Below are 26,773 nucleotides of genomic sequence, written 5' to 3'. Positions count from 1 at the left end.
GTTAAGTTTAAGCATAACAGTTAGGTTATTGGGGTTATGGTTAGGTTAAGGTTGTGGTAAGTGTATGGTTAATGTTAGGGTTAGGTTTAAAGCTAGGGAATAAGGAGCATGCATTTCTGGGTCAGGATTGGGTCTCAGGTCCCCGCAAGGATAGAAAGACAGATGTGTGGGTGTGTGTGTATTTCTGAGAAAAGAAAGCAGTTTTACACGTTTATTCCATCTGTTCAGGAACTTTGTAACAAAGCCCAGAAATCTAGCATTTGGAAGACATTTTCTCATTTACAAAAATTAGTCCAGACTGACTGAAGAAGACAAGGATTTGTTGTGCCAACTACATGTTGTTTTCCCTGTGAGCAACACAATCTTTCCATCCTTTCCCTGTCTGCCCGTTGTGCAGCTGGCCAGGAGGAAGCAGTTGTCAGACAGTGGTGAAGAGGTATACTGTTCCCCTAACACCGCTACCTTACTGGAGGTGTCAGCCATGAGTCCAGAGAGACATTAACATAGAGAGACCCACGTGGTTGCTGTTAGGAATTTGCAGTATAGTAAACTAGTGAATGTCAGTTCAATATGTGCAAGTCCTCCCATTACTCTGCTGTTATAAGTCTGTTTGGGTCCTCGTTATTGAGACAAACAATCACGTCTTCCTCGCATTAATCACCGTGTGAGTTTGAGTTTCAACACGGTGTCCATTGTGAAACAATCTGTGAGAGGAACATGGATGATAAACACGCTCACATACACAGACACACACGCTGATGCACTCACACACACGCAATTACCCACTCACACACATGCGTATACTCAACCCACTCTCTTCCTTTTGCGTACATATAACACAGGTTCACACAATGTCGTGCTATGCATACGCCAAAGTCCTTTTTTGCGTGCAGTTGAGACGCGATCTCCTCCCATTAATAATAATGGTGGTCAATAAATTTGTTTCATTGACACGCACCAACTGAAACCTATTTGACGTCGCCATCATCGAGGCACGGATTTCCCGAAGAGTGACTAATCGTTTAAAAGCCGTAGATTAACTTTTTTCTTGAAAGAACGTAAAAGGGTAAAGGTCAAACTTTAATATCGCATTTATTCACCATTGAATAAATATCGCGTCTGAACTGCACGCAAAAAAGTACTTTGTCGTATGCACAGCACGAAATTGTGAAGTGTGAACCCGTGTTACATGTACGTAAAGGGAAGAGAGTGGGTTGGTATACTACACACACACACTCATGCCCCTACGTGCACACAGACTGGAGCACAGACGCATGCTCGTTCATAAGCACACACTACATTGTTTATGCATGTCAGCCGTCAAACTGACTGAGAGCTTTTTCCAAGCAGCAGAACCCCCTGGGCTCCTAGTTCTCTGCCCTGAGGCCACTTCTCCCATCAGAAGCATCAAATCAGCACCGTGCCAGGGAGTTTCTCTCCTAAGTAACATTTTGCTAAACTTTATAGTCTTCTGCAGTCTGTTGCTGTCAAAGAATGGCTCTTTGTTTTTTAAGAACCGACTGAATGTCATGTATCACAAATTACGCCTGTATATCCCATATGCACAGAGCAGTCAGATAAATGATTTCGCCCGCAGCAAAGAGGGAGGGATGGGGAGAGGGGAGACAGGGTGTAGGAGTTGTTTGGGGCATTAGATCCAGATGTGACCCTCTTTTCCCTCTTTCTGCTCCCTCTCTCTCACTCCGTACCTCCAAAGTCCATCTCACTCTTTCTGATCCCTTGCTCCCGCTCCTCTGTCCCTCTGTCCCTCTCTCACATCCCCTGTCCCTCTCTCATCCCCTGTCCCTCTCTCATCCCCTGTCCCTCTCTCTCATCCCCTGTCCCTCTCTCTCATCCCCTGTCCCTCCCCCTCATCCCCTGTTCCTCCCCCTCATCCCCTGTTCCTCCCCCTCATCCCCTGTTCCTCCCCCTCATCTTCTGTCCCTCTCTCTCATCCCCTGTCCCTCCCCCTCATCCCCTGTCCCTCTCTCTCATCCCCTGTCCCTCTCTCTCATCCCCTGTCCCTCTCTCTCATCCCCTGTCCCTCTCTCTCATTCCCTGTCCCTCTCATCCCCTGTCCCTCTCTCTCATCCCCTGTCCCTCTCTCTCATCCCCTGTCCCTCTCATCCCCTGTCCCTCTCTCTCATCCCCTGGCCCTCTCATCCCCTGTCCCTCTCTCTCATTCCCTGTCCCTCTCATCCCCTGTCCCTCTCTCTCATCCCCTGTCCCTCTCTCTCCCCTGTCCATCTCTCCTTCTCTTTGATCCCCTGCTTCTGCTTGTCTTTTGGCCTCCTGTCCCTGGCTCTCTTCCATTAAGTACCAGATAGCCTTGCCTCCTTCAGTAATAAGTACTGTTAATGAGCACACTTCTCACACCTTATTAATGCTGGTCTCTCTCTCGCGTCTTTGAGATGACAATTAAAGTCCCCTTTATTTAGAGTGTGTCACAATCGGCCACCTGTCTGCTAGTAGACCTTTAGCTTTTTTCGTGTTCAGGCCTTGCAGCAATAGGTAGCATGTTAAACATATAAATTTAGTTCAGACGTCTTCTGCGCCATGCTAAAACGAGAAGTTGCATTTTTCCAGACTTGCCCAAACACACACTCTTACACACCGAACCCCCTGGTGCCAAAGTCATTTTCCAAAAATGTGTTTAAAAGCCATCTAATGGGGAGGAATGCTTATGTAGGAATTGTTCCCAGAATCCTCCCTGATTGGTATCTTCTGAGGGACAGGGAGACAGGATGGCCATGGAGACTAGGAACACTTGCAAAGACCCACAGACAAAGTCATTATTCTGTTTTCTTTGGTGGTTTTAGTGATAAAACCACTTTCTTTTTTATTTTCTCCCTCTTCTCCCTTTCTTTTAGCTTTCTCTCCTGCTCTTGCTCTCACGCTCCTCTTATCGTCCTCTCTACAGTTGTCCCTCTCTTCTTATCAGTCTCTTTCCAGTTTTCCCTCTTTTCTTATCACTCTATCTCCAGTTCTCTCTCTCCTTCCATATTGATAAGAGATGAAGAGATCTTGGCAGATTTCTGCTGGCTTTTAGTTCAGATCTACTAGCATTCCTCACAGTTGGGCATAGAAGTGGCCCAAAGGTGGATCAATCTCATACAGTGAGTTAGATTACAGTCTTCCACTCACTTCTTACTTAATGATGTCCCATCGCAGAAAGTTGACCTTAATAAACAAATCATCTTATCATTCACAAACATACTGTAGATTTTCAGACATTTCTGTCACTCACAATAGATTATATGATGTTTTGGGATTGAAGAAACAATGATTATAATTTTTTTATGTCATTTAGTTTAGTTTCTAGTCTGTTTCCCAAGTTCAGAGGGAACAATAATGTATGAATGTAAACAAATGAATAGGATTAATTGTTTGGAGTATGTGAAGTCCTTTACTTACTCTTACATACACACATTTTATGCTATCTTTCTTTACTGTAAAATCTTTGACTTTGACTAATATGGTCTTCTAAATAATTTTTCGTTTTTAAAAAAACTATGAATATAGCATATTGATATCACTATTGCCTCTGAAAGACTAATTCAACACAAATACTGTGTTGAAAAAGATGTGGTAAGATAAAATCATATTTAATTTAGTCTTTAGTGTGCTGACTGTTTATATACTAATATTTAAATAGTTTTTTACAATTACTTTGAAATTCAGTCAGCTGTTGAGGAAGTCAGTCAAGTGAGAATAACTGGATGTTTGAGATAATACTGAACGGGTAAATACATTAACCTGTGCTTTTTTTAAGGACTACTCTTCCCTCGATTATGCTTGGTGGGTGAATGAAACATTCACCACATTTTTTGCTAATGAGATTTTGGCGTGAAATATACCAAATTCAGACAAAAAGTGTCTGATGTACTTAGAAGAAAACGCTTTGTTTGGTCTGACTCGGAGACTGTCTACCAACCATGAACCTACTGTGTGAGCCTCATCTACTCACCCAGACCAGTCTCACAGGGGCCAGGTAACCTAAACGCTCCCAGATGCGCCCATACTGTTTCACCAACACACAAATCCAGAGTCAGACACAAACACAGGGAGGTGTGTTTCACAGGGCGATGAAACCACTGTCTGCCCGGTCGGTCTGTGTTAAGTACCTCCGTGGCGTTCACTGGAGGATGTCAGGGTTTTCCCGAGCGTTTCGTTTTGCATTGCTGCCACTTCCCTGGGTGTGATAAAATACCTCACACAGACCCCTACACTCACACGCTCATACTGCTGACACTTCTGACACATCAAGAAGCCCCAGAGGGCAGCAGGATCTGCTTTGGTCTGCTTCATTTTACTAAGATTACATTAGCTGACATTGTTAAAACCTCTTGGCAACAGCTGACCTGGTAATAAGCCAGTTGCAAGGAAAACTGTGAGGGCGTGTGTAATTAGGTAGACATTATGGGTCAAAGGAATGCTATCAATCACCATCTTATTATTAGACCAAAGGGATACGCTAAAAAACCTGTTGCTACGGTATCACTGTGTCTGTCTATTTCCTCTTTTCCGAAAACGGAGACACAGGTGTCGGGTTTGGCTTTGAGACTCTTCGGCACATTGCACTCTAGGGGCTAATAAAACAAAGCGATGAAGAGAAGATGTCCAGTTAAGGTCACAGGTCAGAGCAGTTGTGATGGTTTAATTGTTTTTCAGACAGGACAGCTAAACCATGTGCTACTAAGGAACTGCCCCCTTGGGTCTTCTTAACCGACAACAGTGACCAAATTTGTGTGCACTACTAAATACTAAATACTAAATACTACTATACTATACGATAACTACTATACAAAGAGAATTACAAAACGATGATAACTACTGTACAAAATTATTTACAAAACGATGATAACTACAGTACAAAGTGAATTGCAAAACGATGATAAATTCTGTACAAAGTGAACTACTAAGTAAAGTGAATTACTATATGAGGTGATGCACTTTGGAAAACACTGTGGGGCTTTAGTGCTGGGTGTAGCTTAGACATTTTTGGGTGTGTTCATGTGTGTGTATGTTTTTGTGTGTGTGTGAATATATGTGGGTGTGCCACATGTACAACATAGAGCCTACACACACTTTCAGCCCTCCTCAGCCCTACATTCTGATATGCACAGATACAATTCAATTTGCCCACATACACACTCTCACACCCTCTTTCCATCATTGTAGGGACACAAGAAATGATTCACATTACATATCCTTTTTCCAAACACTAACTCTAACCATAACCCCAAACCTTACCCAAAATCGAATCCCCAACCATAATCTAGTTTTAACCCTTTCCCTAAACCTAACCTTTTAAGCCTTTTTTTCTTCATGGGGTCATCGAAGTCTCCCCAAGAAGTCCAAAAATGTTATGCCAATTTTCAATCTCCAACTGGAAAATAAAATGTGGACTGACACACATCCGACTGGGCAGGATGTATAGAATAATGTGTTTTTTGTCTTTCCTTATGTCTCTATAAAACTGTTTTTATACTCTTTATACTGTTTTCAGCTCTTTCGTTATTAACAGTTGTTTTATTACGGAACACCACACACACAGTCCCTTCCCATGATTGTATATGGGACACACACAGTCTCTTCCCATGATTGTTTATGGGCCAGATAGACAGAGGACGCAGACAGCGTCGCCGTACCCCAGGCTGTTTAATTTCAGAGGGGTGACATCATTGTTGCTTGGGCTGACTGAAACACTGTCCTCCTCTGCTCTACCAGGGACGTCAGGGGAGATTTACAAGCAGCCACTCTTATAGGCTGTTCTACAATGGATGGATGGGTCAGGCCCTCCAGAGACACTCATTGGTGAATTTGCTTTTGGTTATTCATATGTTCTTTTCTCTCCCTCTCTCTGTAGGGTCCACTCGGCATGGACGGCAAACCAGTAAGTGTGTATGTGATGGACGAACGCCACAATCATCCTGAAATCCTTCACTGATTTTAACGTTATAACTCTCTCCTCTTCAGGGTCTCCCTGGTCCTAAAGGAAGTCAGGTACAATACCACACTCATCAATAGTACCATAATCCCCTGAGTCCTTGTCTTCGGAAATGGGAACCTTTTACATTCTACACAATTCCATGGAAACGTACCTCAGTTTTGTGTCATTAGTGTCTGCTAGCTGGGTGACTTGGTTTTGAACAGAATGCAGAGCCCAGGGGAGTCAGGGTTCAGAAAGCCCTGAGGTGGAGCCCTGAAACCCCCAGACACCCCAGTCCCTCACCACACACGGTGGTCTCCCACCCTCCACAACACCCCGCCAAACGCTTCACTCACCGTGAAGGAGGCCGAGAAAAGCAGGGGTGTGTGGGAACAGCCGAGGGGGAGAGAATGGGTTACATGTGGATGCAGAGGAAAGAGAGAGAGGTTGGGGGAGAGGGGGAGGGGGAGAGAGCCGGGAGAAGGCACTGAGGACTTTCGAAGGAGGTTCTTTAAAAATTCGTTACGACAGCTCAGCCTGGTCAAAAAAAGAGTCGTCCCGCCTGTGCGCTGAAACGCGAGCCACTTGTCAGGAATCTGTTTCCTGCCAAAGACGTTGTCAAGCTGGGCTCATCCTTTAAAAGGGCTTGAACAGCTCTGCTAGGATGGTGTGACAGGTGTGACAGCCCTGGGTGTGGGGTTGTTGGCCGGGACCGGAGATGGGGATGTTAGTGGAAGAACGAAGAAATGAAGAGAAGAAGAGAGAGAGAAGGACAGTTATTAGAAGAGTAATAGGCTGGAGGCCTAGGGTTTGTACCCTGAGCTGAACTTCTCATCTTCCCTCCCCCCGGTTTCCCTCCTCTCCCCTGACTCTCGCCCTCCTTCCTGGGTTTGAGAGAGTAGGAGTTAAGTTGCTTTCTGTCAACAAGTGGGGAGTCACATTAGCAGTCTCCTGCTCCCCTCAGCACTGGCCCATTTTTCCCTTCCCTCCTTCCCTTGTCCCCTCACCTCCTTCCTTAGTCCCGTCCATCCCTTGTCCCTCTCTCCACCACTCTCACGCACACGGTCAGGAGTCCAGCTCAGCTGGTCAAATGAAAGTACGTACTGGAAGTTGCCCTACGGCCGCGGTTCTCGAATATCTTCCATTCTAAGGAGCGCTAAAACCACGCTTCAGAGTTGTCGATTTCTTTGTGTGTTAAATATCCTGCAGCTCACATGGTTGTTTCGACTGAGAACAACTGACGCGAGGGGATGTTGTGGATTTGCTTTATTTGGTTCAGTCCATTGTCCAGAGATGGACTGTTGAAACCCGCAGCCAGTGAAATCAGTCATCTCATTCCAGGCACTCACAGCCTGTCCACATGGCATTGGCTCAGTCTGGGCAGTGCTTCACTGTGTTGTGGCTGCCAAACCTTATGGTTCCAGTTAGCCGTAATAGCTAATGGTTCTTCTCCGGACTCCATGGCAAACAGTACAGTTGTACTTCATTATTCGTGAAAGGGGTAGGGAGGGCTTTTTTCGCCATTGGCAAAAGTTATGTCTCAATGTGATATTGGCTGGAAACTCCTTTCCTGGACCTTATTGTGAGGGGGTTTCCTGTATGACAGGGATACTGTGAAGGGGATTCCTGTGAGTGATATGACATGGATAGAGTGTGTGGCAATAACATCACCTGTGATATGTTTCTTTTCGATTGAACGTCATCCCATTGTCGCCTGTTGCGAATCAACGAATGTCATGGTTGGAGTTAGATCAACCCTGTAGAAGGTTCTGGATCAGACACAGAGGAGAGGAAAGCACGTGTGTCCTGTTGACCAATTTCTCTCTCGTCCCTCCAGGGCCTAGCAGGACCAAAGGGAGATAAGGTACTGTATGTTTAAGAGTAGAATCTTTCTTCACTCCCCGTTGTTTTGTACGCATGTACATTCATCTTCTGTCCAGATGTGTAATGTAGAATACAGCTTTGGTACATGTTGCACAGAAGGACACAGTCCCCTCAAACCAGCCACACATTACATCCCCACACATATTGTCTTTCAGCCTCCTACACATAGATTACACCCCAGGCACCATTTGTTACATCTACGCAATCTGTCATTCACGTGCCTGTATGACTGTCAGTGAAACTACACACCAGCAGCAAACAGGATCCTGACTGAATACTACCCATGGACAGACATGGTAAATGACAGATCATGGTTCCACAAAACGTTGGCCGGGACTCTGTAATCACCATGTGGCTGCATGAGATCCAATCCTGACCCCCCCCCGAGCAGTTGTCTCCCCCAGCGTGTGACCTCTCCTCAACACACCTCAGACACCGGGAGATTATCCAGAATTCCCTGTTTCCTTGTGTTGGCGGGTGGTTTGATTCCTAGTGTTTTCACCTGACCACAAGTTTATAGCGGATTTCTGTGTGTGTTCATTATTGTTCTGGTTGTTTGTCCTCTGCAGGGTGACCAGGGAGACACAGGGCCCAGGGTAAGTCTCGCTCCGCCTTTTCTTCTCAGCCTCTCCCATCTGGAACACAGGGAAGGTTACGTGTATATGCATGCAATGAAATGTACAGTGGTTCTCAAAGGTGTTCACCCCCCTTGGACCTTTCCGCATTTTATTATGTTACAGAATGAAATCAAAATTGATTTAATTAGGTGTTTTTTGCCACGGATCAACACAAAAATGTCCATCTGAAAGTTCATAATTGATCGCAAATAGTGGTTGTATAAGTATTCGCCCCCTTTGCTATGACACACCTGAATGACCTGAACCAGCTGTCTACAGAAGTAATGTAATTAGTGGAATGGAGTCCACCTGTGTGCAACTGAGAAATGTGTGCCTGAGAAGCTTGTGAAGACAGAGGGCAAAATGGATGCAGCAAAGTACTGGGAAATCCAAGAAGAAACCCTGCTGAAGTCTGCAAAAGACCTGGGACTCGGGAGAAGATTCATCCTCCAGCAGAAAACTGACCCAAAACATACAGTCAAAGCCACACTGAAGTAGCTTAAAAACTAAAATGTCACTATCCTGGAATAGACCTCAAGCCAAATATTAATATGTGGAAAGAGTTGAAAATTGCTGTTCACCGAAGGTCCCATCCTACTTCATGGAGCTTGAGCAATTTTACAAAGAAGAATGGGCAAAAAATGTGGTTTTCAGATGTGTAAACCTGATGGAGACTTATCCAAATGGACACATGGTTGTAATTGCTGCCAAAGGTGCCTCTACCAAATATTGATGAAAGTGGGTAAATACTTGTGCAATAGAATAATTTGTGGATTTTATTTTTCACTGTGACATTGTTTTTTGTGTTGATCAGTGGCAGAAACTCCTAAAAGAATCCATTCTGATTTAATGTTGCAACTCAAAAAAGTCCAAGAGGAGTGAATATCGCTGTTCTCCCTGATCTGATATAACCTGCCAACTCTGTATGTTCCGTCTCCCCTGCCGTCCACCATCTCCCTGCAAATTAGCGTAATGGCCCATCGCAAATTGGGAGTCAAAGGAAATCATAGAGGGGAAATGGACCTCTGTGGAGTTTTATAACATCTAAAAAATGCTAGCCTTGTTGACACACACAAACACACACAGAAAGATATAGAAATCCCACACACACTCATTAAGACACACAAACACAATTATTTCAGACCATTAGGTCCTTAATTTCTCCACCAGCCTTTGCAACCCCTGTTACAACACTGCCTAATTCCTCAGAATTCATATTTCCTCTTCTCCAAACCCTCATTCCTGTCAAATTTGAGAAGTTATAATTTTCAACTATGATGGAAATTCCAAAACAATGACTCCTAGCCAGAACTATGTCCTGGAGGGACCAGTCTACTCCAAACCATCTATTTCTACATTGTTAGGGTAATCTCTCTCTGGAGTATGCTTTCACTGTTGTCTTTTCATGATGTGACGTCACACAACCCTGTATTTAAGGTCTATGTAATTATCTTCTACTTTACTCAGTTCTGTGACCAGATACTGCTCCCTGGGCATATCTGGTGTGGAAGATTCTTTGCTAAGTAATGGCCTTGGACTCATGCTTTATAGCACTGTGCTCGTTGAGGTCTAATCACAAGGTCAGATCACTGGTTATTCTGTCAAAAATATTCCATGTAAGTTGGCTCCTCAAACCTAGGTCCCTGGGGGTTCCCTGGGAAGAAAAATAAGATGTTCTTTTCACAATTTTTATTACTACCAACAGATACCAACAACCGTCTAATGAACACTAATTCCATCAATTATACATTATTCATAATAATACTTTTGATTTGATTCTAAAAAAGCTAACTTAAATTCACTGTAACCTATAAAACACCTATGTTTTTTCTTCTGTGCTTCATGTCAGAATGTGTAAAAGGATTAAAATAGCCTTGTACTCCACTGCCGAGAGGTTGTCATTTCAAATGTTCCGTGCCTTAGCCCAAGACATGATTGGTGCGGCCAAGCACTGCCAAGTTCATGGTGTTGTGATTTATCAGCCAACACTAAAAGACGTATTTATTTCACTATCTATGAGCCAGGATCTATGGGGCCACTGAGAATCTCCACAGGGGATGTTGGTACATGTCCCCTGAGTACAAACACACTAAACCATATTTACAGCGTGGCGAGAAACATCCAGAAAAGTCTCTGGTTTGTTTTCCAACCTGCCTATCCTGCTGGATCTTGAGGAAAATGTCTGTGCGGTAAAGAATCCCTTTGGCATTCTGCATTAACCGTCACTCTGCAGGGTCAGTGTTGTACTTGGATGTCGTTCCTGTAGCGGCGATCAGCCTGGGTAACTTTAGAACCACACAGTATCCCCTAGAAACAGACATTTGTCCAAAACAAAGCAGCTCATTGCCTGCTACAGTATCTGCCGCTGATGCTTGGCACAGTGATGCGAGTGGATAGATTAGACTCCGCGTGTCAGCCAGTCAGAGGGAATGGAGAAAGGACAGCATCACCAAGTAACATCCCTGTAAACAGTCAATACAAGTTCCTGGCTGAGGGTTTGCTGACAATACTGTGCACATCGGCTACTGTATCTGCTGTCGTTGTTTTGTTGCTGCCGTCAGTCTCTCAACCCCCACTCCACATTCTATGAACCCTGGCTCATCTCGTCGCTCGGCCCCCGTGGAGAGGAAGGGCACAGGGCACGTAACGCATGAAGGACTCATGCATCATCATCATCATCATCAGCGTGAGATCCTGTCTTTCCGGTCATCATTAGTGGCCGCGTGCGCTCTAATCACACACGGGATGGCACAGACGTTGAAGCATGCCCAGTAACTTAAGGAATACCTGCGACCACTCTACCGCAGAAAGATCGTAAGATAGTTCAGCTTTTACTTTTCAAGGCAACTTCAAAGAAGATCATTTTGGGTGGATTCAGCTGTCCCCTCCACCACAAGCCTCTTAATTGTTTTGTTCCAGCAGGCAGTTCCAGAATAATCAGGTTAATCGTCAAACTGCTTCGGGAAAGCCATGTTTTTAAAAGCCCACACGAGCGTGGTGGCAGATCAGTGTGAATGGGGAGATGAGTGTGTTGCGACGTTCAGCTCCACAGTGAGACGTGGTGCTCTGAGGGGACCCCTCATTAAGAGTGAGGAAATGTGACGGGGAAAGAGAGGCTGTGGTGAAAGCTCAGGTGTACAACGCTCCCTGCACACTACTAACAGAAACCTCATGACCAGCCTGGCAAATCAGTCACTCTTTTCCTTCTCTTCTTTCTCTCTCTTTCCCCTGTCTCCCTTCCTCCCTCCCTGTCTCTCTTTCGGTCTTTCTCATTCTCTTCTTTTCTATATTCGTCATCCTTTCTGTCTCCTCCATCTCCCTTTCCCTATCCCGCCACCTCCCTTCATATCTCTCTCTCATCCATACATTTTGTGATGGAGGGAGCTCAACCAGAGAGCATGTTCTGCCATATGACTTAACAGACTCTCTGTCTTCTTGTCAGCTTATTATTATATGACTGTCAGTGGGCCTCAACCAAACACAGCCTCCAAACACAGTATACAACACAGCCTCCAAACAGAGAATACAACACAGAATACAACACAGCCTCCAAACAGAGAATACAACACAGAATACAACACAGCCTCCAAACAGAGAATACAAAACAGCCTTCATACACAGAATACAACACAGAATACAACACAGCCTCCATACACAGAATACAACACAGAATACAACACAGCTTCCATAAGCTGAATACAACACAGAATACAGCACCGCTTCCAAACAGAGTATACGACACAGATTACAACAGTTTCCATGAGCAGAATACAACACAGAATACAACACAGCCTCCATACACAGAATACAACGCAGCCTCCATACACAGCATACATACTCCAAACACAGCCCTGGAACATAGCCTACGAACACACCCTCCAGACCCAGACTACAAATACAGCCCCAAACACAGACTCCAAATAAAGCCCCGAAACACAGCCCCAGAACATATCCTCTGAACACACCCTCCAAACACAGGCTCCAAATGCACCCTCCAAACACAGGCTCCAAATGCAACCTCCAAACACAGGCTCCAAATACAACCTCCAAACACAGATTTCAAACGCAGCCCCGGAACATATCCTCCGAATACAGCCTCCAAACACAGACTTGTGACATGTGTTCGCTATTGTTTTAGGCAAGAAATTAGAGGGTTTATTTAATGGGAGACATTACAGTGAGTCACACAATTATTGGGTTATGGGGGAAATGTAAATGGGTTTAGACTGGTTCAGACAGATGGTGTTCCTGTGGGGCAATATGAGAAATAATGGTAAGTTCCAGTCCAGATAATGCAAAAAACTGTTTATAACAGGCAAGGGGTTTTTCAGCTTGACACCCAAATGAAGAAGAATCAGTGTGTGATTATGAGTTTAGTCATTTAGCTGGCAACAGACGTCTCACATGCCCATGGCCAAGTCTGGGTTCTGACCCATAGTGTAGCCACTAGACAGGGGTGTCTAGTGTTACAATACATGCCTACATACTAGTATAAAGTTACACCCTAGCTGTGTGTATCTAGAGAAATGAGGAGAAATTAGTCTTAGATACTGTTGTACATTCACCATGGGAAACTAGTGGCTGCTGGAGGTCTGCCATTTTGTTCCAGTGCAGGTAGAGTAGCCTCATGGAGCTCCAGCAGGTAACTCACCCGTTCTCTGTTACTCCTCTCTCCTTACTCCCCCAGGGCCCTCCTTCTCACAGCTCATACGCAGGTCTGCACAGTAATCAAATCCTCACTGTCAAGGTTTGTCCCTCATGCCCCACCGTAACTCTGGTCTCCCAGGAGTCCTCTTGTTTGTCTCTTAGGCTGTGCTGACCTTCCTGTCTCTCTCCGCTGGACCACTGCTGCTGGTTGACCTGTGAAATTTCAACCCTGACCTCTATACCTGGAACCTAACACTGTTGGCCTCTCTCCATTCTTCCTCTCTTTGGAGAATGCAGAGAAACTGCAGTCTGAAATCTGTCCCTGACTGAAGTCCTGGCTGATTTATTTTTCTTTCTGTTTTTCTCTCCCTCTGATTATATTTTCTTCTGTCTCACTGTCGACTTCCCTGTCTTTCTCTTCATCACGTCTCTCTCTCCGTCCTCCTGTCTCTCTGTGTCTTCATTCTGTCTCTCGTCATCCGGTGTCTGTTTTGCTTTTCTGCTCTGCCACCCTTCTATGCTACTGTCTCGTCTTCCATTCTGTTCTCCTGGTTCAGATGGTCTTTCCCCGCTATGATCATGGCTTTATGTCTGGAGACCAGTCCAACTTTCAGAGACGCTTGATGAAGGTACATGTTCACTAAGGCTTGTGTGTGTACCTTTCTAATGTTCTTTAACCCTTTCACTGATGAAGGTACATCTCCACTAAGGCTTGTGTGTGTACCTCTCTAATGTTCTTTAACCCTTTCACTGATGAAGGTACATCTCCACTAAGGCTTGTGTGTGTACCTCTCTAATGTTCTTTAACCCTTTCACTGATGAAGGTACATGTTCACTAAGGCTTGTGTGTGTACCTCTCTAATGTTCTTTAACCCTTTCACTGATTAAGGTACATGTTCACTAAGGCTTGTGTGTGTACCTTTCTAATGTTGTTTAACCCTTTCACTGATGTAGGTACATCTCCACTAAGGCTTGTGTGTGTACCTTTCTAATGTTCTTTAACCCTTTCACTGATGAAGGTACATCTTCACTAAGGCTTGTGTGTGTACCTTTCTAATGTTCTTTAACCCTTTCACTGATGAAGGTACATCTTCACTAAGGCTTGTGTGTGTACCTCTCTAATGTTCTTTAACCCTTTCACTGATGAAGGTACATCTCCACTAAGGCTTGTGTGTGTACCTTTCTAATGTTCTTTAACCCTTTCACTGATGGTTAAATTTTTCAACAATGCAATTTTCTCTTTCCTCTACGTTAATCCACATCTTCAGGCGCCTATTTCCTTTGTTCCATTTTTATGAGTGTGAATGCCTGTGTCTTTTACTGTGATGCCTGTTTTGAAACACGACAAACAGACACCTACTCTTACTTGGAGTCCAGGGTCACATGTCAAGGCGATGGAGTGTTTTTGATTACATTGGAAATAGAACAGCTCTGTTGGTGGCCTTCCATCTGCCTTCCAGGACTGTGTTAATCATCTATGCAGAAAAACAGGGCTTAGAATATGGCTTTTGAGAATCTTAATAATATCATTCTGAATCCAAGGGACTTTTCTCACGTGTGATCACAACATACAGATCAATCTAATACTCCATGGTGGATTCAGCTAATCAAAAACAGAGCATGGAAACAGTCTACTTTGAGCAATCGATTGTATGACTCGAACTGAGTGTGAATACAGTGGTGTTGATCTGCCTAAATGGTATGCATGGCTCAATGAGGCTCAGTGGGGAAGTATTTGCCATCTAGTTTGTATTTCCACTGGTAAAACAGCCCTTCATGGGAAGTCGTTCGTTTTGGCTAGAGCAACCACAGGAAATAATGAAAGGCTAGTTTCACAGTTCAGTTGATGTTGTATTTAATATTTAGTTTATGTAGTAATAGTGTCCGGGAGGGTTAGCAAGTGTTTGTCTTGCAATAATATAGTAGTTTTACATTTTGAAAAAGAAAATGTTTTGTGTGTATGCATGTGTATTTCTGTGTGTGTGTTTGTGCATGCTCAGGTTTGCATAGGTGAATGTGTGTGTGTTTGTTTCCGGCTGTCTCTCTACATTACTTATACACTCTTCCCTCTGTCTTGTGCGTCTGGTGTGGGGTGCTGCAGGGCGACCAGGGTTCCGCTGGCCCCCCTGGACCCCCAGGGTCACCTGGACCCAGAGGCCCCCCTGGGAACACAGGCAAAGACGGGCCCCGCGGCCCCGCGGGAGAACAGGTAACTGCATTACCTTTCGAGGACACATACAGTGAAACGTTTTCGCTCTACTCCTTTTTACCTCTCCATCGGTTGCTTCTTCTCTTTACCATCCTCACTTAGTTGCATGCTGCTGCTAATGAAGAACACTGTCACCACCCCTAGCTTTTGCAACACCTCAGTCATGCCTAGCTGTGTGGACCGTTGTGTGGGTTGATTTGACCACAGTGGTGTAATAGTGATGGAGTGACAGGGAAGGGGCTGCTCAGAGGGTAAAGAATCCACATTGGCCTAACAGCAAGCTGTGGTATACATTAAAATGGCCCAAAATAGATGTTTCACTCGTGGGCTCATCTGGTTTCTGTCAGCGATGGCCACAAAGTGATCCAGCTAGTCTTAGTATTCCCTAGCCTGACACACCACCCGCTCTCCCTGACCCCCCTCTAATCTAGCCCTGCACTCACACCCTGTCTCCCCCTGCTCTAGCCTAACACCCCCCCCCATCTCCCTGTCTCCCCCCTGCTGGCCTAACACGCTCCCCCGAATCTCCCTGTCTCCAACCCCCCTTGCCGTGTCTTTATGTGGCCCTGAAACAGATAGGGACTCCATCTAGGTTCAACCACAGTTTGCCTCAGCAAACAATAGCTTTTTAGCCTTGGGCAGCCACTGTTTCTGTATCTTAACTTTAATTCAGCCTAGGGTGGTTCATCTGGAGCTGTGGTCAGAGGGGAGAGCTGGGACAGGTCAAGGTCATCCAAGACCATGAACAAATGCACTGTTATCCATATTTCTATGGTTGGCTTAGTGTCAGTTGGCAATGTATCTGCATTTCAGCTAAACTGAAATGAAAAATGTCGGTAAAGAGAGGGCATGAGGAGGACAAAAAAACTGTTTTAAAACAGGAATGGGCAAACAAATGGGGTCTTTTTATTTTACCTAGGCCCTATTTAATGTACTTTCTGAATTGATTAAAGGAGTTGTGGAATGCCGAGCAGCTAAACAAAGCAGCGTTGATTGTGTGAGTTTTGTCCATGTTGTACACAGATGTGCAAGTGTGAGAAAGGCAGACGAGGAGATGATCAATTGTTCTGCTGTTATTCCCTAAGTGAATGGTTAACTCTTCATTAAAGAGAGAGAGAGAGAGAGGTAGACACTAGAGGTGGGGACAGAGAGAGTTAGACAACTAGAGGTAGGGACAGAGAGAGGTAGACAACTAGAGGTAGGGACAAAGAGGGGTAGACAACTAGAGGTAGTGACAGACAGACAGAGGTGGACATCTAGAGGTAGGGACAAAGAGAGGTAGACAACTAGAGGTAGGGACAGACAGAGGTAGACAACTAGAGGTAGGGACAAAGAGAGGTAGACAACTAGAGGTAGGGACAGACAGAGGTAGACAACTAGAGGTAGGGACAAAGAGAGGTAGACAACTAGAGGTAGGGACAAAGAGAGGTAGACAACTAGAGGTAGGGACAGACAGAGGTAGACAACTAGAGGTAGGGACAAAGAGAGGTAGACAACTAGAGGTAGGGACAAAGAGAGGTAGACAACTAGAGGTAGGGACAGACAGAGGTAGACAACTAAAGGTAGGGACAGACAGAGGTAGACAACTAGAGGTAGGGACAGACAGAGGTAGACAACTAAAGGTAGGGACAGACAGAGGTAGACAACTAGAGGTAGGGACAAAGAGAGGTAGACAACTAGAGGTAGGGACAAAGAGAGGTAGACAACTAGAGGTAGGGACAAAGAGAGGTAGACATCTAGAGGTAGGGACAGACAGAGGTAGACATCTAGAGGTAGGGACAGACAGAGGTAGACATCTAGAGGTAGGGACAGAGAGTGAACATGGAGGTTTAAGGTCAGGGAAGGGCTGTTCTGTGGCATGAGATGACATCTTAGATGCATTCTAGGATGTTTGGCCACTGTCCAGCCTGTTGTGAATGTGCCGATATGCATCACATGTCATCAAAACCCCTCACTCTCATACCTGGGATTTCATGGCTGGCTCAGGTGGGAATTCTACTGACAGGCGTCTGTACATGTAAACAACATATTGCACATCCAGTCCAAAATGGGAGTTTAAAGAATTCCCTTTCGGGAGTTCAGGTCTCAGACTGCCTCTTTAAGAGGAGGAGGCAGATGGAGAGAGGCTGGAGGGTTTGGAAACGGTTGTTCAGGGGCACCGAAGGGCAAGACAGGAAGCCAAAGGATAGTTTTAAGTTAGAAGGAAAATGAAAGGTTTACAGGTGAAAGGTCATGTGGAGAGTGTGTGTGGCAGAGAGGAGAAGAAATGGAATATGTTCCTGTTTTCAAGTAGGCAGCAGAGAGTGTGTTGAAAAGACTTTGAAAAGAGGGTCAGAATGACTAGCCCTACAGTACAGTACTGAGGGCTTTGTGTGTATAGATAAACACAGAGTGCTGGCTGTCTGTCAGCTTGTTTCTGTCTTTTGACACCGCTCGGTGCACATGGCCTCTTTATGATTGACTTCAGCACACATGGTTCTACACCAAGCAGTACATCCACCAGGAACACACAAAGACACACACTCGTACCCACACATGCACTAAAGTGACACATGTATACACATGCATTCAGGAACCCAGTAAACAGCTTCATCTACCCGGATCAATAAAAACCTCATTGGATTCCAGCCAGGACATGAAAGTAAGGCCCTCTGTGTTTGTGCAGTGTATAAAGTGAAAACACTTTTGGAGGAAGGATTTAGGTGTTATTTAGGTCCAAACCATTTATATGTCAAATATGATTAATGCACATGGTTCCTTGTAAGCAGAGCTACGTGTCCTCAAGCCTAAGTGGATTGAGCCTATAACAGCCTAACATACGGCATCATCGTATCTGTTACCTGGCCGTATCTCTGAGCTGAGAGAACACTGACCCCTAGTGGCTACTCTCAAGAATACACACAGTCTCTGGGATCCTGATCTGATCTGCTCTCTTACCAACAGGGTTTCCCTGGTCGTGATGGGATTGAGGTGAGTCTGTTAAACTATCTCCAGTGTTTCTCTGTGTTTTTGACAATATACTATTATAAACCAGCGGTATGAACCCTGAATGCTGATTTGTGATATGTGACCATTTATCACCATTTAGTTACAGATATACTTTGCTGTTCTAATTGTCTTGGTAACAAGTCTCTCGTAGGAATTTGGCAAGTCAGTGGTTTATGGTATATGTCAAGTATGCCACGACTATGCGCTGTATCCAGTGTTATAAATAGGAACAGCCCTAAGTAGTAGAATATTGTCCATATAACACATCACCTCTGGCCTTATTGTTTAATTACAAATGTCAGTCTACAATCGGTTAATTTGTTTTGAGCATTTGTATATGGAGTATATTTTAGAGATGATGCATCAACGTCACCTCTTTGTCTTTAACAGGGTCAACCAGGTTCACCTGGAAAGCCGGTATGATTTGTTTCAAATTTCTTAGCGCTGTTATACACTACAAAATGTCAATTTTATGTACTGTACACTGTAATTGCCAAAAGCTTTTTGGAGGTGTTTATGTTTCTAGAATATCATGCATATAAAGAGGCAGATGCTTGAATGTTGACCTTTGTTGACCGCTGTTCACTCTCAGGGTGAAGATGGTGAACCCGGATACCCAGGACCACAGGGACCCTCAGGGTCAAAGGTGAAGAAGCTAACACTAGGATTTGAATTAGTGATTAAGTGATGCAAACACCATAGATAGACAGGGAGCCAGGTTGGCCACCAGATGTGGGAATTTGAAGCATCCGGTTGATATTTCTAGTCTACTCATCGGTTTCGTTCTCACTCCGACCCTCACTTTCTTTCTGGGTCAAGGTAGGCTTCTTCTGCTGCCAGTCCTTACCCTCTTCTCTGGCACAGGGATGATGTCATAGGCTGTTTATAGAATGCAGTGACCACAGATGTGTGTGTGTGTGTGTGTGTGTATGTATGGCTAGCAGGCAGGTGAAAAGGGACTTTAATAAGCTATTTAAACGACCAGAAGTGTATACCACCGCGTATGCGACCGCGTATATGTGTATGCACCCATGCATACGCATTCCTAAACCCGTACACGCAACGCGTATGTGTCCGGACACATGGCTGGAATACAGAGCTTCCTGGCAGCGAGTTGAAACAACCTGATGATTGTGGTTACCAAAGTAGTTTAGCTCAGCCCTGGCCCGGGATAGACGGCGTGCTGGCCTGGCCTCGCTACAATCTCTTCCAGGCCTGGTCCATAATGTTAATACTCATCTGATGGGGGTTTTCACCACTTCTCCTCTCCTAGAGAACTGGCTGACTAATGTGGACAGTCCTTCCACAGGAATTTGCACTTCATGTTAACTGACTTGCTCGGGGGAAAGACAAACTCATTTTCCACCTTTCCAGCGCAGGGATTAGATCAAGACATTAGTGGGTTACTGGTTAGAGGCTCTAACCGCTAAGCTACCTGCTGCCCAGGCGTGATATATTTAGTCATGTATCTTATTTTATAGTGACTTGCTGACCCCCGGATGTTGTCTTTTTGTGTGACTAGGGGGAGGCAGGTTTCACAGGGGAGAAAGGGGAGAGGGGCATGGATGGACTACCTGGGTTGAAGGTATGATGCACATTCTGTCATCCCCATATATACCGAGGGGTATTTCACCGATCTGGACACGACTAGCAGGTTTGTGTTTGTGTGTGTTCTGTAGGGAGACAAAGGAGACACTGGAGAACAAGGAGCCCATGGAGAGACGGTATGTATCAGAACCTGTTTGAACCACAGGAGACAACTTTCCCATTGATGATGCCGGTCAGAACCCTGTCTCTCTGCCCCTCTCCCCTCAGGGTGCTCCTGGAGACAGGGGGGTTCCCGGCTCCACGGAGGTCATCGACTTCAATGGGAAACTACTGGAAGCGCTCCAGGTGTGAACTCTCAGTCAGACGTGTAGTCTGTTTAACTGGCGTGTTTTGAAGTCCGCCGTGTGTTTCGGACGTCAACTGAGGTTGCAGAACGCTGGCAACTTTGTCAGCGTTCCCAGCTTTCCCAGGAATCCCAGTTGGAAGGGTTTCTGGAAGTCCTGTGAATTTTTTGAAGAAGTTTCCGGAGTTTAGCATTTCATCCAGGTAGATGTAACATGCTGCTGTTGCTCCCCGACAGGCCATCCAGTCCATCAGCGTCAGGGTAATCTACTGTCCCGGCACGGTGTGGTGATCCCCGAGATCTGTGACGCACTAACAATTTACGCACCCGTATCCTGTACAGTCTCACGCGAGCGCACTCAAACACACACACAGACGCATGCTGCACGCACACACACACAGGTATACACTTAGCTTCTAAGACCAGTGTGAAACTCCCTGTGTGTTTGTGTGTGGGTGTGTGTGTGTGTGTGTGACACAACACTAACATCAGAGAGTCTGACATCAGACTAGTCCTTCACCCGCATCCATCACCTATTAGCCAGATACATGTAACCGGAGTCTCCGGCTACCAGCCACTACCTCTCATACATAGACATATAAGACGCCAGAATCCAGGGTTGGTTCTCATGTGTTTGTCCTGCTGTGTGTTTGATGCCTCAGAATATGCGGCCTGAAATTAACATAGTAATGTAATCTGCGGTGCTGCTGTGGTTTAGAGAGTTTCAGTCAAATAAAATCCTGTTTGCCGTTTTTTCTTGCTCGACTCAGTTAAGACGTGCCGTCAAAAGTGGTGTCCTTTAACTCATTTTGCTTTTGGACACAAGCTCCTTCTCTCACTACATAGAGTCTTTTGACTTGATCGTGCTGGGCCTCGTACTACATGCTAATAACAGATCCCTATCTATCCACTGACCTGTGCTTCTGATTAAACATCACTATGAACTGGGTCTCTGAGGACCACATCAGGCATGTTATGTTTCAGATACGACTCGGATACACATGACCTACTTACTAAGGGGAGCTGTGATCTTATCAGTGCTCTGAGGTCAATCCAGATCATTTTACATACATTTTACATACTTGGGAAGGGGAACTGTTGCCCAATCTAAATCAGTTTTTAATCAGTTCACTTACTTCCTGATGTGACATATTGGTTCCACCAGCTGTATTTGCAGGATGAAGTTGGTATCACGTCAGAATTTACTAATTTATTTCTTTCAGCTTTCAAATGATCTGTGTGGGTGGCCATCATTGCTAAAGATGTAATTACTTGGAACAATGGTTGTTTGTAAACCTTTTCTGTAGATTTGTGGAGCACAAATCAGCATGTATTGTATACCTCTGGGAATGAATATGTTTTCCATATTTTATTGCTTCAAGACAACCCTTTGCTCCAGAGGGCAGACCCACACACACACACACACACACACACACAGACACACTCATTCACATACAGACACACACATGCTGATACACACAGATGCACACACACTCAGTGACGTACACACACACACAGGCACACTCATACACATACAGACACACTCATACACATACAGACACACTCATACACATACAGACACACTCATACACATACAGACACACACAGGCACACTCATACACATACAGACACACTCATACACATACAGACACACTCATACACATACAGACACACACAGGCACACTCATACACATACAGACACACTCATACACATACAGACACACTCATACACATACAGACACACACAGGCACACTCATACACATACAGACACACACAGGCACACTCATGCACATACAGACACACTCATACACATACAGACACACTCATGCACATACAGACACACTCATACACATACAGACACACTCATACACATACAGACACACTCATACACATACAGACACACACAGGCACACTCATACACATACAGACACACACAGGCACACTCATACACATACAGACACACTCATACACATACAGGCACACTCATACACATACAGACACACACACAGGCACACTCATACACATACAGACACACTCATACACATACAGACATACTCATACACATACAGGCACACTCATACACATACAGACACACACACAGGCACACTCATACACATACAGACACACTCATACACATACAGACACACTCATACACATACAGGCACACTCATACACATACAGACACACACAGGCACACTCATACACATACAGACACACGCAGATAGTATTCTAATTTTTGGCGATTTCAATATCCATATGGAAAACCCCCATGATCCTCTTCAAAAAGCCTTTCAAGCCATAATCGACTCAATGGGTTTCATCCAACATGTCTCAGGTCCAACACATTGCCACAATCATACCTTAGATTTAGTCCTGTCACGAGAAATAGATATTGTAGATCTAATAATTTACCCCCAAAATCCTGGATTATCGGATCACTGTCTTATTACATTTACCGTTAAAACAAGAAATTCACTTGCCCCCCAAACAATGAGTTTCAAAAGCCGTACTATAAATTCTCGGATTACAAATAAATTCCTTGATATTCTTACTAGTTCGCTCTTAAATGACAGAGTAAATAAATCTGTAAACGATCAAATCGAGGATCTAAACTCAATACTGCGAAATACATTAGACATAGTTGCACCACTAAAAACTAAAGAAATACGCAACAAGAAACTTGCTCCTTGGTACACCGACAATACTAGAGCACTTAAGCAAGCCTCCAGAAAATTGGAGCGAAAGTGGCGCTCCACCAAGTTGGAAGTATTTAGACTAGCCTGGATAGACAGTACAGTACAATACCGAAAATCACTCACGTCTGCTCGATCAGCTTATTTCTCCAACCTGATTGAGGCGAACAAAAACAATCCAAAATTTCTCTTTGATACAGTTGCAAAGTTAACAAAAAAGCAAAGCTTAGCATGTGAAGTGGGTCTTCACTTTAGTTGTAATGAATACATGAACTACTTTGATGAAAAGATCGTCACCATTAGAAAACAAATAACTGAATCCCTAAATAGTTATGGTCCTAAAAATCTCGGTTGTCCGGAAAATTTCCGGAGCCTCCCTGATCAGGTGTCAATGGGGACACTTGAGTTTTTTGATACCGTATCGCTCGACACATTTACAAAATTTGTAATGAGTTCTAAACCCACAAACTCTCAGCTAGACCCGATTCCTACAAAATTACTTAAGGAGTTATTTCCTGTGCTAGGTCAGCCAATGCTGAACATAATAAATTGCTCCCTTTCCTCCGGATGCGTACCAAACTCACTAAAAATTGCGGAAATTAAGCCTCTTCTAAAAAAATCTAATCTAGATCCCGACATATTAAACAATTATAGGCCAATATCGAACCTCCCGTTCCTCTCAAAAATCTTAGAAAAATGTGTTTCCCAACAACTGAATGCCTTCCTAAAGACAAAAAACATTTATGAAATATTCCAGTCTGGTTTTAGATCCCATCATAGTACTGAGACTGCACTCGTGAAGGTAACAAATGACCTTCTAATGGCCTCAGACAAAGGTTCCGCATCCGTCCTGTTGCTTCTTGATCTTAGTGCTGCTTTTGACACTATTGATCACTCCCTTCTCTTAGAGAGACTGGAAACCAATATTGGGCTACGTGGACATGTTCTAGCCTGGTTTAAATCTTATTTATCAGAAAGATATCAGTTCGTTAGTGTGGATGGCATATCCTCTGACAAGTCAAAGGTATGCTTTGGAGTTCCTCAAGGCTCAGTTCTGGGCCCATTACTTTTCTCACTATACATGCTCCCTCTGGGCGATGTAATCCGAAATAACAATATTAACTTTCACTGTTATGCTGATGACACACAGTTATATATTTCAATGAAGCATGGAGAAGCCCCTAAATTAGCTATTTTGGAAGCATGCGTTTCAGATAATAGGAAGTGGATGACAGAGAATTTCTTGCTCTTAAACTCAAATAAAACAGAAATGCTCCTTTTAGGACCCAAAAAACAAAGAGCGTTGTTAGCAGATCTCACTGTGAACCTCGACGGCTGCATGGTCGTATCCCAAAAAACTGTAAAAAACCTTGGCGTTACCCTTGACCCTGACCTCTCCTTTGAAGAACATATAAAATATGTCTCAAGAGTTGCTTATTTTCATCTTCGAAACATCGCAAAAATTAGAAACTTCCTATCAAAAACTGATGCAGAAAAATTAATCCATGCTTTCGTTACTTCTAGATTAGATTACTGCAATGCTCTTATCTCTGGTTATCCAGACAAATTAATAAATAAACTTCAATTAGTGCTGCACACAGCTGCTAGAATCCTAACTAGAACAAAAAAATTTGAACACATTACTCCTGTCCTGGCATCCTTACACTGGCTGCCTGTTAGGGTTAGGGCTGATTTTAAGGTTTTACTCTTAACCTATAAATCAATACATGGACTTGCTCCTACTTACCTTGCTGAAATGATCCAGCCATATATACCTACACGTAACCTTAGATCGCAAGACGCAGGCCTTTTAATTGTACCTAGAATTTCTAAACAAACAATTGGCGGCAGGGCCTTTTCTCATAGAGCTCCACTCCTGTGGAATGATCTGCCAATTAAGGTTAGAAATGCAAACTCAGTGCAAACTTTCAAGTGTCTACTAAAAACTCATCTCTACAGCACGGTTTATAATTTGGTGTAGCCTGGCCCGGGGGCGTGAAGGTGACCAGTAGGCTTGATACTGTCCACCCTTGCTGTCTTGCCAGGTGGGCTCTCGTCGCCACTGGGATGCCCTCCCTCCAATGCCCTTCGGGGGAAGAGTCACTGGCTTGTTGTTGACTCTCTATTGCGCACTTGTGCAGTTGGGCTGTACGCTACTAGCAATACTCGGCCCTCATTCAGGGGGGTTGCAGTTGGTGGGTGTCCCTTTGGTTGATGCCTGGCAATGTGGTTGGATTGATTTCCTGCCTGTTGGGCCCTGTCCGGGGCCTCCCCCGGGTAGGGCCACAGTGTCACCGGACCCCCCCGTCTCAGTTTCCAAGGTGTTACGCTGCTATATTATTGTGCTGGGGGACATGAGGGATGTACTACTAACTTTTCTCAGTTTCCTTCAATTTTAAATTTTAGAAGGAGATGAGGTCCTGGTCCACACCTGCGGATTACCTAGTTTGGGGGGACCGTTGCTGTTCCTGTCCTTGTCCACCTGGTCATACTTTTGACCTAGTCTAAAATCAAATACACTCTGGATTTAGCCAAGAGAAATTTATTTATTATTCCAATTGGACTCTTAATATCTCACCCGGCACAGCCAGAAGAGGACTGGTCACCCCTCTGAGCCTGGGTCCTCTCTAGGTTTCTTCCTAAAATTCGACCTTCTTAGGGAGTTTTTCCTCGCCACTGAAATTCAACACTACTGTTGTTTGCTCCTTGGGGTTTAAGGCCGGGTGTCTCTGTAAAGCACTTTGTGACAACTGCTGTTGTAAAAAGCGCTTTATAAATACATTTTGATTGATTGATTGACACAGGCACACTCATACACATACAGACACACACACAGGCACACTCATACACATACAGACACACACACAGGCACACACAGGCACACTCATACACATACAGACACACTCATACACATACAGACACACTCATACACATACAGACACACACAGGCACACTCATACACATACAGACACACTCATACACATACAGACACACACAGGCACACTCATACACATACAGACACACACACAGGCACACTCATACACATACAGACACACACACAGGCACACTCATACACATACAGACACACTCATACACATACAGGCACACTCATACACATACAGGCACACTCATACACATACAGGCACACTCATACACATACGGACACACACACAGGCACACTCATACACATACAGGCACACTCATACACATACAGACACACTCATACACATACAGACACACACAGGCACACTCATACACATACAGACACACACAGGCACACTCATACACATACAGACACACACACAGGCACACTCATACACATACAGACACACACACAGGCACACTCATACACATACAGACACACTCATACACATACAGACACACACAGGCACACTCATACACATACAGACACAATCATACACATACAGACACACTCATACACAAACAGACACACACAGACTCTCTCATGCAGACACACACACACACATCTGATTTGTGGTGGAGGAGACCAGGGTCATGATGTAACAGACCTGTCAATCCTCTCGTTCCGCCGCAACATGGGATTCATCACCTCAAACACAGCAGTCACTGGTAGAACCCTGAGTTATCCCAGTCAGAACCACAAGTTATCCCAGTCAGAACCACGAGTTATCCCAGTCAGAACCACGAGTTATCCCAGTCAGAACCACGGTTTATCCCAGTCAGAACCACGAGTTATCCCAGTCAGGACCACGAGTTATCCCAGTCCCCAGGGTCTGCCCCCTCAGGCCCGACCCAACTTTCATTGCTGCAGTGAGAAGATATTCAATGTTTTCATTCCCTTCATTGAGAGGGCTACCCCATCCTGCTTCCTTAGGGTGTGGTTAGCGGGAGGTTAGGATGCTTTGGATGCTACACTAATATGTGTACTA

At 44.6% G+C, this 26,773-nt stretch overlaps 1 protein-coding gene across 8 annotated transcripts in view; it reads left to right on the top strand.

Moving 5' to 3' along the window:
- The window catches only part of si:dkeyp-44a8.4 (collagen alpha-1(XXIII) chain), a 134,159-nt gene that overhangs the window by 95,282 nt on the left and 12,104 nt on the right, over window positions 1-26,773 (top strand). For all 8 annotated transcript variants that reach the window (XR_002196720.2, XM_034291625.1, XM_020046140.2 and 5 more), the window contains 13 exons: window positions 5,870-5,896; window positions 5,980-6,006; window positions 7,770-7,796; window positions 8,386-8,412; window positions 13,638-13,709; window positions 15,182-15,289; window positions 18,233-18,259; window positions 18,668-18,694; window positions 18,870-18,923; window positions 19,800-19,862; window positions 19,957-20,001; window positions 20,093-20,170; window positions 20,406-20,429. Coding sequence is in view for 7 of the 8 variants with exons in the window: in XM_034291625.1 (XP_034147516.1) it covers window positions 5,870-5,896; window positions 5,980-6,006; window positions 7,770-7,796; window positions 8,386-8,412; window positions 13,638-13,709; window positions 15,182-15,289; window positions 18,233-18,259; window positions 18,668-18,694; window positions 18,870-18,923; window positions 19,800-19,862; window positions 19,957-20,001; window positions 20,093-20,170; window positions 20,406-20,429 (606 nt within the window). In the remaining variant the exon portion in view is untranslated. The remainder of the gene's footprint in view (window positions 1-5,869; window positions 5,897-5,979; window positions 6,007-7,769; window positions 7,797-8,385; window positions 8,413-13,637; window positions 13,710-15,181; window positions 15,290-18,232; window positions 18,260-18,667; window positions 18,695-18,869; window positions 18,924-19,799; window positions 19,863-19,956; window positions 20,002-20,092; window positions 20,171-20,405; window positions 20,430-26,773) is intronic.

This window comes from Esox lucius, chromosome 4, assembly GCF_011004845.1.
Source record: "Esox lucius isolate fEsoLuc1 chromosome 4, fEsoLuc1.pri, whole genome shotgun sequence".
Taxonomy (NCBI): domain Eukaryota; kingdom Metazoa; phylum Chordata; class Actinopteri; order Esociformes; family Esocidae; genus Esox; species Esox lucius.
Note: the sequence above shows the minus strand (reverse complement) of the source record. Positions and strands in the feature narration are given on the sequence as shown.